Here is a 12,914-nt window from a genome sequence, read left to right as displayed (position 1 = left end):
CACAAATGTGAGTATGCCTGCAGTAGTGAGCTTTCTTTTTTTCTTTTCTTTTTTCTTTTCTTTTTTTTTTTTTGCTTTGTTTTTCAAGGTAGGGTCTTTCTCTAGTCCAGGCTTACCTGGAATTCACTATGTACTCTCAGACTGGCCTTGAATTCGCAGCAAACACTCTTAACTCAGCCTCCCAAGTGCTGGTATTAAAGAGATGAGCCACCACTCCCATCACCTCCATTTTTCCTCTCTGAGTTTGAGGCCACCCTAAGACTACATGGTGAACTCCAGATCTGAAACCATTTAAATGTTTGAGGTAGCATTTCTAGGACACATATTTGGAACAGAATAAAGGAGAAATGGACAAGGTTTTAGTTGGATTCTGAGCAGGTACAGAATCACAGACATGCCCCTGGGTTGTCACAAAATGGACTGGCATTTGCTTTATGTGTTATTTGCTTATTTGTGAGAGAGAGGAAAAAGAGAGAGAGAATGGACAGACCAGGGCCTGTAGCCACAGCAAACAAACTCCAAATTCACGGGCCACCTTGTGCATCTGGCTTACATGGGTACTGGGGAATCAAACCTGGGTCCTTATGCTTTACAGGCAAGTACCTTAACCACTAAGCCATCTCTCCAGTCCACTTGGCACTCGCTGTAATGATTTGCATTTGCCATCCTGAAGCACTAAATTTCACTTTTGAACTTGATTCTTTTGTTGTTGTTGTTGTCGTTGGTTTGATTTTTCGAGGTAGGGTCTCCTCTTGCTCAGGCTGACCTGGAATTCACTATGTAGTCTTGGGGTGGCCTCAAAGTCACAATGAATCTCCTACCTGTGCCTCCCAAGTGCTGGGATGAAATAAGTGCACCACCACACCTGGCTAAAGGCAGTATTTGTGCCCACACTGGCAGCAGCCCACTGAGGTCATAAGAGAAGGGACACCCTGTGGATGAGTCTGTCCCTGCAGCATGTGCAGAAGCATGGCTCTGACATCAGGAGCTGGGGCAACATGACATCGGGGCAGGGACCTTTATCAGCAAATTAGAAAACAGAAGCACACAGCTGAAGGCTGCAGTAAAACCACCAGGTTCAGTTCTAAGAACGAGGAAGAGAGGGGTGGGGGGAAGAGAGAGAGAGAGAGACTGAGGAGATGCCTAGTGGTTAAAAGCACTTGCTTGAAAGCTGGGCGTGGTGGTGCACACCTTAATCCCAGCAACAGGAGGCAGATGTAGGAGGATCGCTGTGAGTTCGAGGCCACCCTGAGACTACATAGTGAATTCCAGGTCAGCCTGAGCTAGAGTGAGACCCTACCTCAAAAAAAAAAAAAAAAAAAAGCACTTGCTTGAGAAGCCTGCTGGCCCATGTTCAATTCTCCAGGCATCACGTAAAGCTGGATGCAAAGTGGTATTTGTTTGCAGCAGCAAGAAAGATGGCGGCGGGGGGGTGTTGGCTGGAGAGATAACTTAGTGGTTAAGGCACTTGCTTGCAAAGCCAAAGAACATAGGTTTGATTCCCCAGAACCCGTGTAAGGCAGATGTACAAGGTGGCACATGTGTCTGGAGTTCATTTGCAGTGGCTGGAGGCCACTCTCAATCTGTATCTCTATCTTCTTCTCTCTCTCAAATAAATAAAAATAAAAACATTTTAAAAAGAGAGGGCCAGGGGCTGGAGAGATGGCTTAGCGGTTAAGCGCTTGCTTGCAAAGCCTAAGGACCCCAGTTTGAGGCTTGATTGCCCATACCCACCTAAACCAGATGCACAAGGTGGCACATGCATTTGGAGTTCATTTGCAGTGGCTGGAGGCCCTGGCGTGCCCATTCTCTCTATCTGCCTCTTTCTCTCTCTGTTGCTCACAAATAAATAAATAGAGGGCCAGAGAAGGCAGAGGTAGGAGGATTGCCATGAGTTCAAGGCCACCCTGAGACTGTATAGTGAATTCCAGGTCAGCCTGGACTAGAATGACACCCTACCTCAAAAAAACCAAACCAAAAAAAAAAAAAAAAAGAAAGAAGGAAGGAAAGAAAGCAGGAAAAGGGAAGAAAGGGTTGATGGCTACAATCTCTGGTTTTGAGAACCATTATGTTGCAAAGCAAGTATCGCACATCGAAATTAAATGGAAAGAACATTACATTCTACAGAAAGTAACTGTTTCTGTACTGCTTCATGGTTAGCAAGGGGGGCTCTTTGTTGTGTGTGAGGTAGGGTCTCACTGCAGCCTAGAATAACCCACAGCTTTCTAGGCAAGGCTGGCCTCAAACTCAGAGTTCCCCTTACCTCAGCCTCCAGAGTGCTGGAATTAAAGGTTTGAGCCACCCCATCTGGTTTATGTGGATGAAACCCAGGGCCTCAAATGCTAGGCAAATGCTCTAGCCTACCTTACTGCCCAAGCCTCCCAGTGTTGAGATTACAGGCTTGCACCCCTATACCCATTTTATACTGGCAGCTTGTTGGCCATGTTAATTTGATGCTGACCTCCTCATGGGCTGACCACTGGGGTTTTTGTTGTTGTTGTTTGTTTAGAGAGAGAATTGGCATGCCAGGGCCTCAGCCACTGCAACTGAACTCCAGACACTTGTACCACCTAGTGAACACATGTGACCTTACACTTATCTCACCTTTGTGCATCTGGCTTATGTGGGATCTGGAGAGAGTGAGCATGGGTCCTTAGGCTTCATAGGCAAGCACCTTAACCGCTAAGCCATCTCTCCAGCCCTTTTTTCTTTTGTTAAATATTTATTTAAATATTTAATAATTTGAGAAAGGCAGAGAGAGGTGGAGGGGAGAGAGAATGGGAAAGCCAGGGCCTCCAGCCATTGCAAACATGCATGCACTATCTTGTGCATCTGGCTTATGTGGATACTGGGGAATCAAACCTGGGTCTTTAGGCTTTACAGGCAAGTGCCTTAGTTGCTAAGCCATCACTCCAGTCCCTGACCAGTTTTATTTTAATATTTTTTATTGAAAACTTCCATAATTGTAAACAATATTCCACAGTAATTCCCTCCCTCCCCCCACTTTCCCCTTTGAAACTCCATTCTCCATTTATATCCCCGGCCCCTCTCAATCAGCTTGTTATTTTGATTTCATGATCTTTTCCTCCTATTATGATGGTCTTGTGTAGGTAGTGTCAAGCACTATGAGGTCATGGATATCCAGGCCATTTTGTGTCTGCAGGGGGGGGGGCCACGTTGTAAGGAGTCCTACCCTTCCTTTGGCTCTTACGTTGTTTCCACCACCTCTTCCGCAATGGACCCTGAGCCTTGGAAGATGTGATTAAGATATTTCACTGCTGAGCACTCCTCTGCCCTGACCAGTTCTGAGGGGATTGTTTGCTTTGTTTCATGTTGAGTCTCAGGGCATAGCAATGTGTGCTTTAAATGTAAAATGTCTCCCATAGCCTCCTGTGTTTGTGATTAAGCCTCATAGTTAATCCCCAGATGGTGGAGCCCTTGGGATGGGAAGTGGAACCTTGCTAGGAGGTGTGTCACTGGGGTTGGATTTTAGGATTACATAGGTGAGCCTCCCTCGCCATAGCTGGCTAGCTTACTCTTACTTCCTCCAAGCTGATGTGATGTGAGGCCCTGTTGCCTGTTCCTATCATTGTTTCTCCGCCGTCATGAAAACTTCCCCTGGAAACTGAAAGCCAAAATCAACCCTTTCTTTCCATGAGCTGCTTCTGTTTTTTTTTTTTTTTTTTTTTTTGTTTTTGAGAGCGACAGACACAGAGAGAAAGACAGATAGAGGGAGAGAGAGAATGGGCGCGCCAGGGCTTTCAGCCTCTGCAAACGAACTCCAGACGTGTGCGCCCCCTTGTGCATCTGGCTAACGTGGGACCTGGGGAACTGAGCCTCGAACTGGGGTCCTTAGGCTTCACAGGCAAGCGCCTAACCGCCAAGCCATCTCTCCAGCCCATGAGCTGCTTCTGATTGGGCATTTTGTCCCAGCAATGAGAGGTTAACTGCTATGTACAGTGTCTGGTATCACCTGTGCTCTGTATAAAGGGTGTGCCAACAGAGCTCGCCAACAACGTGCACCCAGAAGAGCTCGGCCACACCCATCATCCTGGCTGAGGTGACCTCTGGATGGAGAAGGAAGATGCGTGTGAACGTCAGGTGGGGACTTTGCCCTTTTTTTCTTATATTACTTTTATTTATTTGACTGAGAAGTGAAGGGGGGGTGGAGAGAATGGGCGTGGCAGGGCCTCCAGCCACTACAAAGGAACTCCATTCGTGTGTGACCCCTTGTGCATCTGGCTTACGTGGGTCCTGGGGAATCGAAACTGTGTCCTTTGGCTTTGCAGACAAATGCCTTAACTGCTAAGCCATTCCTCAAGCCCTGTCTTCTTTTTTTCTTTTTTCCAAAGTAGGGTCTCACTCTAGACTAGGCTGACCTGGAATTCACAATGTAGTCTCAGGACTCGCAGCAATCCTCCTACCTCTGCCTCCTGAATACTGGGATTAAAGGCATGTGCCACCAAGCCTTTTTTTGTTTGTTTTGTTTTTAGAGGTAGGGTCTCACTTTAGTCCAGGCTGACCTGGAATTCACTATGTAGTCCTCATGGTGGCCTCAAACTCTTGACGATCCTCCTACCTCTGCCTCCTGAGCGCTGGGATTAAAGGAGTACGCCACAACGCCTGGTGACTTCTTTTAAAAGGACCTATTCACAGAGTGACACAGGCATCTGGAGTTCCTTTGCAGTGGCTGGAGGACCTGGTAAACCCATTTTCTCTCTCTCTCCTGACCAATAAGTAAATAAATAAAAATATTCTATTCATGGGCTTAGCGGTTAAGCGCTTGCCTGTGAAACCTAAGGACCCTGGTTTAAGGCTCGATTCCCCAGGACCCACGTTAGCCAGATGCACAAGGGGGCGCACGCGTCTGGAGTTCTTTTGCAGGGGCTGGAAGCCCTGGCATGCCCATTCTCTCTCTCTTCCTCTATCTGTCTTTCTCTCTGTGTCTGTCGCTCTCAAATAAATAAATAAATAAAATTATTTTTAAAAAATATTCTATTCATAGTTTCATTGTGTAATTAAAAACTAAACAAAGCCGGGTGTGGTAGTGCATACCCTTAATCCCAGCACTCAGGAGGCAGAGGTAGGAGGATCGCCATGAGTTTGAGGCCACCCTGAGACTACAGAGTGAATTCCAGGTCAGTCTGAGCTAGTGAAATCCTACCTCAGAAAATAAATAAATAAATAAATAAGCAAACAAGAGGCTGGGTAAATGGCTTAGCAGTTAAGGCATTTGCTGCAAAGCCAAAGGACCCTGGTTCTATTGCCCAGGACCCAGGTAAGCCAGATGCACAAGGGGGCGTATGCATCTGGAGTTTGTTTGCGTGGCTGGAGGCCCTGGTGTGCCCATCCTCTCTCTCTCTCTATCTGCTCCTTCCTCTCTCTCTCTCTGAAATAAATAAATAAGTAAAATTAAAAAAAAAAAACTAAACAAACAAGCTGGGTGTGTTGGCACACCTTTAATCCCAGCACATGAGAGGCTAAGGTAGGAGGATCACTGAGTGAGGGGCCAGCCTGGGCTACACAGTGAGTTCCAGGTGAGCCTAGGCTAGTGAGACCCTGCTTCAAATACAAAACAGAAATCCACCAGACAAGGGGCCGAGGATGGCTCAGTTGATCAGTGTCTGCACAGTATTCACAGAGCCCCAGGTTGGAACCCCAGCAAGGCATAAACCAGCTATGATGACGGTCCACGTACGAAACCCCTGGCCTTCATGAGATGAGAGACAGGGGGAGCAGAAGTTCAAGGTCGTCCTCAGCAACACATCAAGTTCAAGGCCAGCTTGGGGTACAAGAAACTCTGTCCAAGAAAAAATAATAATAAACAGCCAGGCATGGCGGCCTTTAATCCCAGCACTTGGGAGGCAGAGGTAGGCGAATCGCTGTATGTTCAAAGCCACCCAGAGATTACAGGGTGATTTCCAGGTCAGCCTGGGCTAGAGTGAGCCCCTACCTTGGGAAAAAAAAAAAAAAAAGTAAATAAATGAACTTAAATATAAAGTAAACAAAAATAAAATGGCTCAGGTCAGGGGAGGCTGGGGCTGGGCAAACCCAAGCCAAACTCAGGATGAACAAAGAAAATCGTGACACGCTGCAGTCCACTGCGGGGTCCGAGGCTTCACTTTATTACTATGTCACCAGAAGTTACCATCTTCACTTGGTTCACCACAGATGGATGGATGTCACAGACGAAGGTGCCACTAGATCCACTCTGGAAAGGTTTAACCAGGTAGGGAGGGCTAGAGTGGGGGCCCTTTTGGGGGCCACCTTTCACCACACACACGCTCACGCACACATACACACAAACATATTTGTGGAGCCTTATATTATACATCTTATATATAGAAAATATATATATTTATACTATACACAGGCAGTAACGCTGCGGGAGGGGCCGGGGCACCCAAACAAGAGCTGTGGGCACCAGGGGGTGGGGGTGTCAGGTTGGGGGCGGCGATGGGAGATGGCTAGGCCAGTCCATCTTCCATAAACTCAAGGTGGGCGTGGGACTCTGTTTTGCATACTTTAGAGAATCAAAAGGGTCTTGGGCCAAGGTTAGTGGTGCCCCAGGGTTAACAAGTGAGAGCTCTGGTTACATGGGGGAAGCCAAATCTTTGAAGATCACTAGAGAAGGATGGAGCAAGGGATCTGGAGTCCCCTTGGGAATGAGCCCCACCACTGCTATACCCTGGACTACTCAGGAGCCATCCAGGCAAGACGGCCTATGATTTTGCAGAACGCATTGTCTCCGAAGGTAGAAGACCAACCAGGCCCCCAAACTGCTTGATCTGCGCTTGAACTTATGCAAACTCAACTCGAAGGGTCCCTGCGGCTCTAAATTCATGTGGAACCCAAGTTCTCCAACCCTTCTCTTGTGCTTGATAGGAAGATGGAGTCCCAGTCCCACAGGGCTGAGCTGTAGAGGGCACTTTCCAAGTGTAGGAGCGGGGACAGCAGAGGTGGAGGCAGAGGAGGGCTGTGGAGTGCTGCTGGCTTGGGTCCCCCAGGGGCTGTGCTCCATCCACAAAAGGGCGCAGTGGCCAGGAGCCTCCCAGCCGAGGAGGTGGGAGCCTGAGACTCATCCAAATCCTGCCCCCGAGCTTCTCTCACCCACTTGTCTCCACTGCAGCAGGACCCTGTCTTGGCCGCCCCGCAGCAGCAGCAGCATGCATCCCTGCTGGGCCCCAGGAAGATGGGGAGACACTTGCTGAGGCTCCAGCAGCCCAGCTCCTGGTCTTGTAAACTCACCTAGCCTGGGTGGCAGGAAGGGTCCGTGACAGACCCCCGGGGCTGAGAAGAGCTTAATGGTGACCCCTGCAGGGCAATGCCCAGGGACCCAGGGCCTATCAGCAAGGGGCAGGACTTGTCACAGCTCCTTGTGGTGGACTCAAACACACCTCCTCTGGTCTGGTTCACATCCCATTGCTCAGGCCAGCAGATCTCCCACCCAGGGACACTGAGGAATAGTGTACACAGGCATGGAAACAGAAGCCAGCTGCCCGGGGTTGACACCTGGAGGCCCCTGTTCAGATTCAGACTCCGCTGCTAACTCCCTGGGCTCCAGGAGCCTGTTTCCCTTTCTGCCCATGAGGAGGGGATACACCTAGGCCCTGGAAGTTCCCGCTCCCCACCTCACTCCTGCCCTCCTCAGGCGTGCCCTTATCCTGGGGCATGTCTCAGTGCGGGGACTCTGTCCTCACAGGGTCCACACCGCCTGGAAGTGTTCCCAACGCGGGCCGAAGAACAAGTAGTGTAAGAGCAGGGTCCTGAGGGGGGCGAGGGGTGAAGGTGATGGTGACAGTCATTGCCGAAGCAGCCCCGGAACCCGCCGCCCTGCTCCCCAGAGTGACCAGCTGGTGCACCCTGGGCCCTGAGAGACAGACAGGTGGCACCGATGCCCCTCTCTGCATTCTTTTGCCTCAGGGCGGAGCTCACCTTGTACAAGAACTCCCTGCTGCCCCCTCAGGCCTCACCACCCTCCTTGTCTCTGAGGTCAACTGCGACTCTCTCCCCTTGTGGCTGGGTCTCCCTGACCCACTCTGTGCAGGGCTCGCTCCTACATCATCTGGGGCGGTTGTGACCCGTGGCTCTGGTGCACAAGTTGACCCTGTAACTCAAAGCTTCTGTCCTGGCCACTCTGCCCTCCATGGTGACGCTGACTCAGGCAAGAAGAGAGAAGATGTCATGTCCTGGGGACAGTGACAAGAGTGGCTCAGTCACCTGTAAGTGACCGAAGCCAAGAAATCCAGACAGGAAGACCTGCTCTGCTACTCGGCCCCTGAGACCCTGGGCCAGTCCCCACCGCTGCCTGGGCTTTCTGTCCACTCAGCCCTGGACGAGGGCTCAGGGAGCCTTGCCAGAGGTGGCAACAGCCACCACTCCTTTGAGAGGCTGCAAAAAGGATTCCTGACACACTTCAAATGAGCCCCCCTGTGGGGCATGCCGGACACACAGCAACGCTCAGGAGGGGGACCTGCATGGAGGCAAGCGGCTGGTCAGACCAGGCCCTTGGCTTGCAGCAGATCAGGGTGCTTCACGGGGCTGAGGTTCCTGAAGGGCCCCAAGACAGATCAATGCTGAGTAGCAGGGCCCAGGTGTAGGGACAGGGCACAGAGGGAGGAGAAGGGAGGGCAGGCAGACGCTCTGCATCTGGACCACCCTGGCATGGCTTCATCTCCCTCAGCAACTGTCTGACTGATGTGGCAAGGGACCTTGATCCTTCAGGCCTCGGTTTCTTCAAACCAAAATTGGTTGCATCCCTGGCAATTCCAACAGGACTACTGTAAATGAAGGGCACTAAGGGTGACAGCCACGTCCTGTGGTTGTCCACACTCATCCTGTGACTGAGCCCCAGGTAGCCAGGCATCCCAACATCACCCTGCCCCATCTGTCTTACCTCTGATACTGAATGACTGGGCCTCCACACACCGTCTCCCCCCACCATCTTTCTCACCTCTCTAATGAGTACGGTCGGGCACACAGTAGGTGCTCAATAAATGCTCGAGACCACAATGAGTGAATGCAACCCCCAGTCCCCATCCTCCAGGCACCTGCTGGGCACAGGCTCCACACACGTTTGCACACACATGAGGACACCACCCACCTCGTTGTCCCCAGCCACAGTGGACCTCACTCAGTGGGACAACTCGGAGGCTGAGCAGGTGCTAGGCAGGGCCACCTGGTCGGGAGCTGGGAACTGCGAGGGGGGGAGGGAGATGGGGGACAGGGGTGGAAAGACCGGCAGGCAGGGCAGATCATCACTGTCACCATCACCAGAGCTCAGTAACCCTGTGACTGGTAGCCCTGGGGCTCAGTGTCGAAGCTGTTGGCTGGATGCTGGTAGGTGCCACCCATGCCAGTGGTGTCTGGCCCAACGCTGGGCTCCACGTAGGGGGCATAAGGCATGCTGGAGTCCTGGCTGGGGTCCATGTAGTCCTGGGAGAAGAGGGCCGAGTCGGCGCCAATCTGGTACCGCTGGAAGGCCAGCACTGCCTGGCCCGCCTGGGATGGGGGCCAGTGGGGACAAGGACAGGGAGGGATGGTTAGGGGAGAGACAGACAAGAACAATGGGTTAGTAGTGGTTAGTGACAGGAGATAGACTGCAGAGACTTAAAGATTCTCAAAGGATCAAGCTTGACTAGGGCAGAAGGACTGTCCCCATAGACACTACTCCTGTGGCCCAGATCACATGATCCAGCCACAAAGACCTTGATTGATCATTTGTAGGTCTGCCAGGTCGACACCACTGCACTGCAGAAGGTCAAGACAGCCCAACGCGTTGCACACAGCTTCCCTCTCAAACCGTGTCCTCGGGGGTGTTGGGTGGAATGGGGGAAAATGATTTCTAAGTAGCACGAGAGCTCTTGGGATCTCCTAAGAGTCATCCTTGGGCTGGAGAAATGGTTCAGAGGTTAAGGCATTTGTCTAAAGCCTAATGCACCCGGTTCAATTCCCCAGTACCCATGTAAAGCCAGATGCACAAAGTGGCACATGCATCTGGAGTTTGTGGTGGCTGGAGGCTCTGATGTGCTCATTCTCTCTCTGCTTGCAGATAAAAAATGTTTTATGAAGTCACCCATAAGCCAGGTGTGGTGGTGGTACACACTTTTGATCCCAGCACTTGGGAGGCAGAGGTAGGAAGAGTTCAAGGCCAACCTGAGAATATTTAGTGAAATCCAGGTCAGTCTGGGCTAGAGCGAGACTCTACCTCAAAAAAACAAAAAAGAATAAATAAACAAATAAGTAAAAAGTCATCCTTGCCAGGCAGGGTGGAGCACACCTTTAATGCCAGCACTTGGGAGGCACAGGTAGAAGGACTACTGTGAGTTCAAAACCAGTCTAAGTCCAATTCCCGGTCATCCTGGATTAGAGCAAGACCCTTGAAAAAACAGACAAATATTCCAGGTCAGCCTGGGCTAGAGTGAGATCCTACCTTGAAAAAACCAAAAAAACAGCAACAACAAAAAGTCATCCTTCTGCTTCTCTTGCAGCTAGGCCTAGTCATGTGACTAACTTTGGTCTCTGTCCCACCCTCAGAGTCTGGATGCAGACGTGATGGATGGGATGCTGGCTGCTAAAATGGATGAGGACCATAAGCCAAACTGGGGGAACAAAAGATCCAGGGTCACTGAAGACCCTTGGAGCCATTGGTAGGGCCTCTCCAGAAGTGGATTTTGTGTAAATCACTGTAATTGGAGGCTGGATCACTTGCTGTTAAATCTAATTCTAGCTAAAACACTAAATCAAACAAGCTTGGAAAACTGAGCAAAACAATAAAACAATAGCCAGGCATGGTGGCTGTATGCCTTTAATCCCAGCACTTGGGAGGCAGAGGTAGGAGGATCGCTGTGAGTTCAAGGCCACCCTGAGACTACTTAGTGAACTCCAGATCAGCCTGGGCTAGAGCGAGACCCTACCTTGAAAAACCAAAAAACACAAGATCACAAGACTTGTCACAGCCTTGATTATTCCAGATGCATTCCCCATGGAGAAATGATGGTCGTGAACAAGCCAGGCTTACTTGATTATGCAATTTACTCTCCTCGGCTGGGAGTGGGCCCAGCCACGTGCAGTCAGGACAATGTCGCTGACCTTGGAGCCAGGAGGTAAATCACGAAAACCAGCTTTGAGGGCTGCAGGCAAAGCCTTCCGCGGTCCACTGCCCTGCTTCAGGGCTGGAAAGGCCGAGGCTGAGAGTGCCAGAACTCAGCCCCAATCAGACAACCTGGCCTGGAAGGGCCAAGGAGTAGTGTGGCCTTCTGGGGTCTGCCTATTCTACCACAGAGAGACGTCGCTGGGGGCTCCATGGTGGAGTCGGAAGCAGCAGGGAAGGCAGAGGAGCACGCACCTCCCATGGGTGGCAGGCTGGATGAGTCCCGAGGGTTTGTAGGCCGGACTCTCCCTACTCCCTGGCTCTGCTGCCCAGCATGCAGGGGGCTGGAGCAGATGACCTCTGTGGATCTTCCTGGGAGAGGTCTCTGGCCATAAGCCCTGGGGAATGTTTCTGTGGCCAGAACCTCTGCCTGCTCCCTGCCCCCTGCCACTCCCAAGTCAAGGCATCCGGTGATCAACCTGTACCAGCGGCCATGTGTGAGAACAAGAGGAAGGCCTGACCAGGTGAGGTGGTGGAGAAGAGTCTGGAAAGCTTGCTCAGAGCCCTGGGACCTGGGGTCCACCAACCCTCTCAGAGCAAGTGCACTCTGTGTGGCATCTCCCAGGGTGGTGGGCTGTCTGCATTTGCCCCTCCAAGGCTGTGTTCAGCTCTAGTGCGGCAGAGGTGGGCTGGGTGGCCTGCTTGCACCCACTGCCTCCTGAACTCCTGCCGAGAGTGAAGACCCAAGTGGGTGCTGCCCAGGCTCTGAGGACCCAAGGGAAGCAGTGTAGAGCCGGAGGCCAAAGTCCTTTGTCAGAACAAGGATTTACCACGTGAGACTTACTCCCCAAGGAGAGCTTATGGGGGTGAACCTGACTCAAGAGGATGAATGAGTAATGAATGAATGAGCATGGAAGATGACATTTATTGAGCATCCCTGTGCCAAGCTTAGTGCTGGCTCTCTCTTATCCACCTTGAGCAGGTGGCCCATTGTCAGTTCATGGAGATGGATGGAGACAGCCCCATCCGTAAGGGCACGGGCCTGTTCACACCCCAGCACAGCTGAGCTGAGCCAGGCCGAAGCTCCAATATCCCAGGCCAGGCCAGTGTGGGCCACCAGCCCGGGGGGAGTGGGGGAGACGACAAGAAGATGATCCTTCGGGACACAGCTATGGACAAGTTATCACATTGTCTACAGCTTAGGCCCTCTCATGGAGCCAACCCCAACCATCTAAGGGAAGGTCGAGATGGCTGTCTTCCCCTCCTCAGCCTGTGGGCTCTTGGGGTCAGGGACCCATCTAATCCATCATAGGCATGAAACAGCTGCTCAATAAACGTTTACTGAGTGAATGAATGAACACGAACAATAAATGAAGGAGGCAGTGCAGATGGGCAAGGAGGAGGTGGCGAACTTCAGCCAGCTCCTCTAGCCAGCTCCCTCCTGCCCTGCCCACCCTGGCAGCCAGGCATTCCCAGCACTGGCCCACTCGTACAACAGGGCCCTGCTGGGGTGTGCACGTTCTCTGCCCTGAAGGTAGAGGCTATGGCTGTGCTGAGGCGGGGAACAGTGTGCTGTATTCCTCCTGGAACGTAAGGTCCTTGAACCGGCGCATGGCCAGGGCTGCGGTCAGGCTCTGTTGGAGAGAGCAGGGTGAGACCGCTGGGGAGGTGGGGAGGGCCAGCTGGGGCGGAGGCTGGCTTGGGCCCCAGCACCCCTGCAGACTCTGGGCCCAGGCACCATGCACTCTGTGAGCCCTGCCCGTCTCAAGGCTGGGGCTTCCAAACTCCCTGACAACTGGGGGAGGGGGCTCCCACTCCTGCA

The 12,914-nt window shown here is 51.8% G+C and overlaps 1 protein-coding gene across 2 annotated transcripts in view; it reads right to left on the bottom strand.

The window, feature by feature from the left end:
• Positions 1-6,102: 6,102 nt before the first annotated feature.
• The window catches only part of Syngr1 (synaptogyrin 1), a 29,215-nt gene continuing 22,403 nt past the window's right edge, over positions 6,103-12,914 (bottom strand). The window contains exon 4 of one of the 2 annotated variants that reach the window (XM_004650325.2): positions 6,103-9,501. In XM_004650325.2, coding sequence (XP_004650382.1) covers positions 9,280-9,501 — 222 coding nt within the window. In that variant the 3' untranslated portion in view covers positions 6,103-9,279. Of the gene's footprint in view, positions 9,502-11,997; positions 12,727-12,914 lie in introns of those variants that run through there. The other variant, XM_004650326.2, reaches the window with a different exon arrangement.

Source organism: Jaculus jaculus, chromosome 6 (assembly GCF_020740685.1).
Source record: "Jaculus jaculus isolate mJacJac1 chromosome 6, mJacJac1.mat.Y.cur, whole genome shotgun sequence".
NCBI lineage: Eukaryota > Metazoa > Chordata > Mammalia > Rodentia > Dipodidae > Jaculus > Jaculus jaculus.
This window is presented reverse-complemented; position numbering and strand designations above follow the sequence as displayed.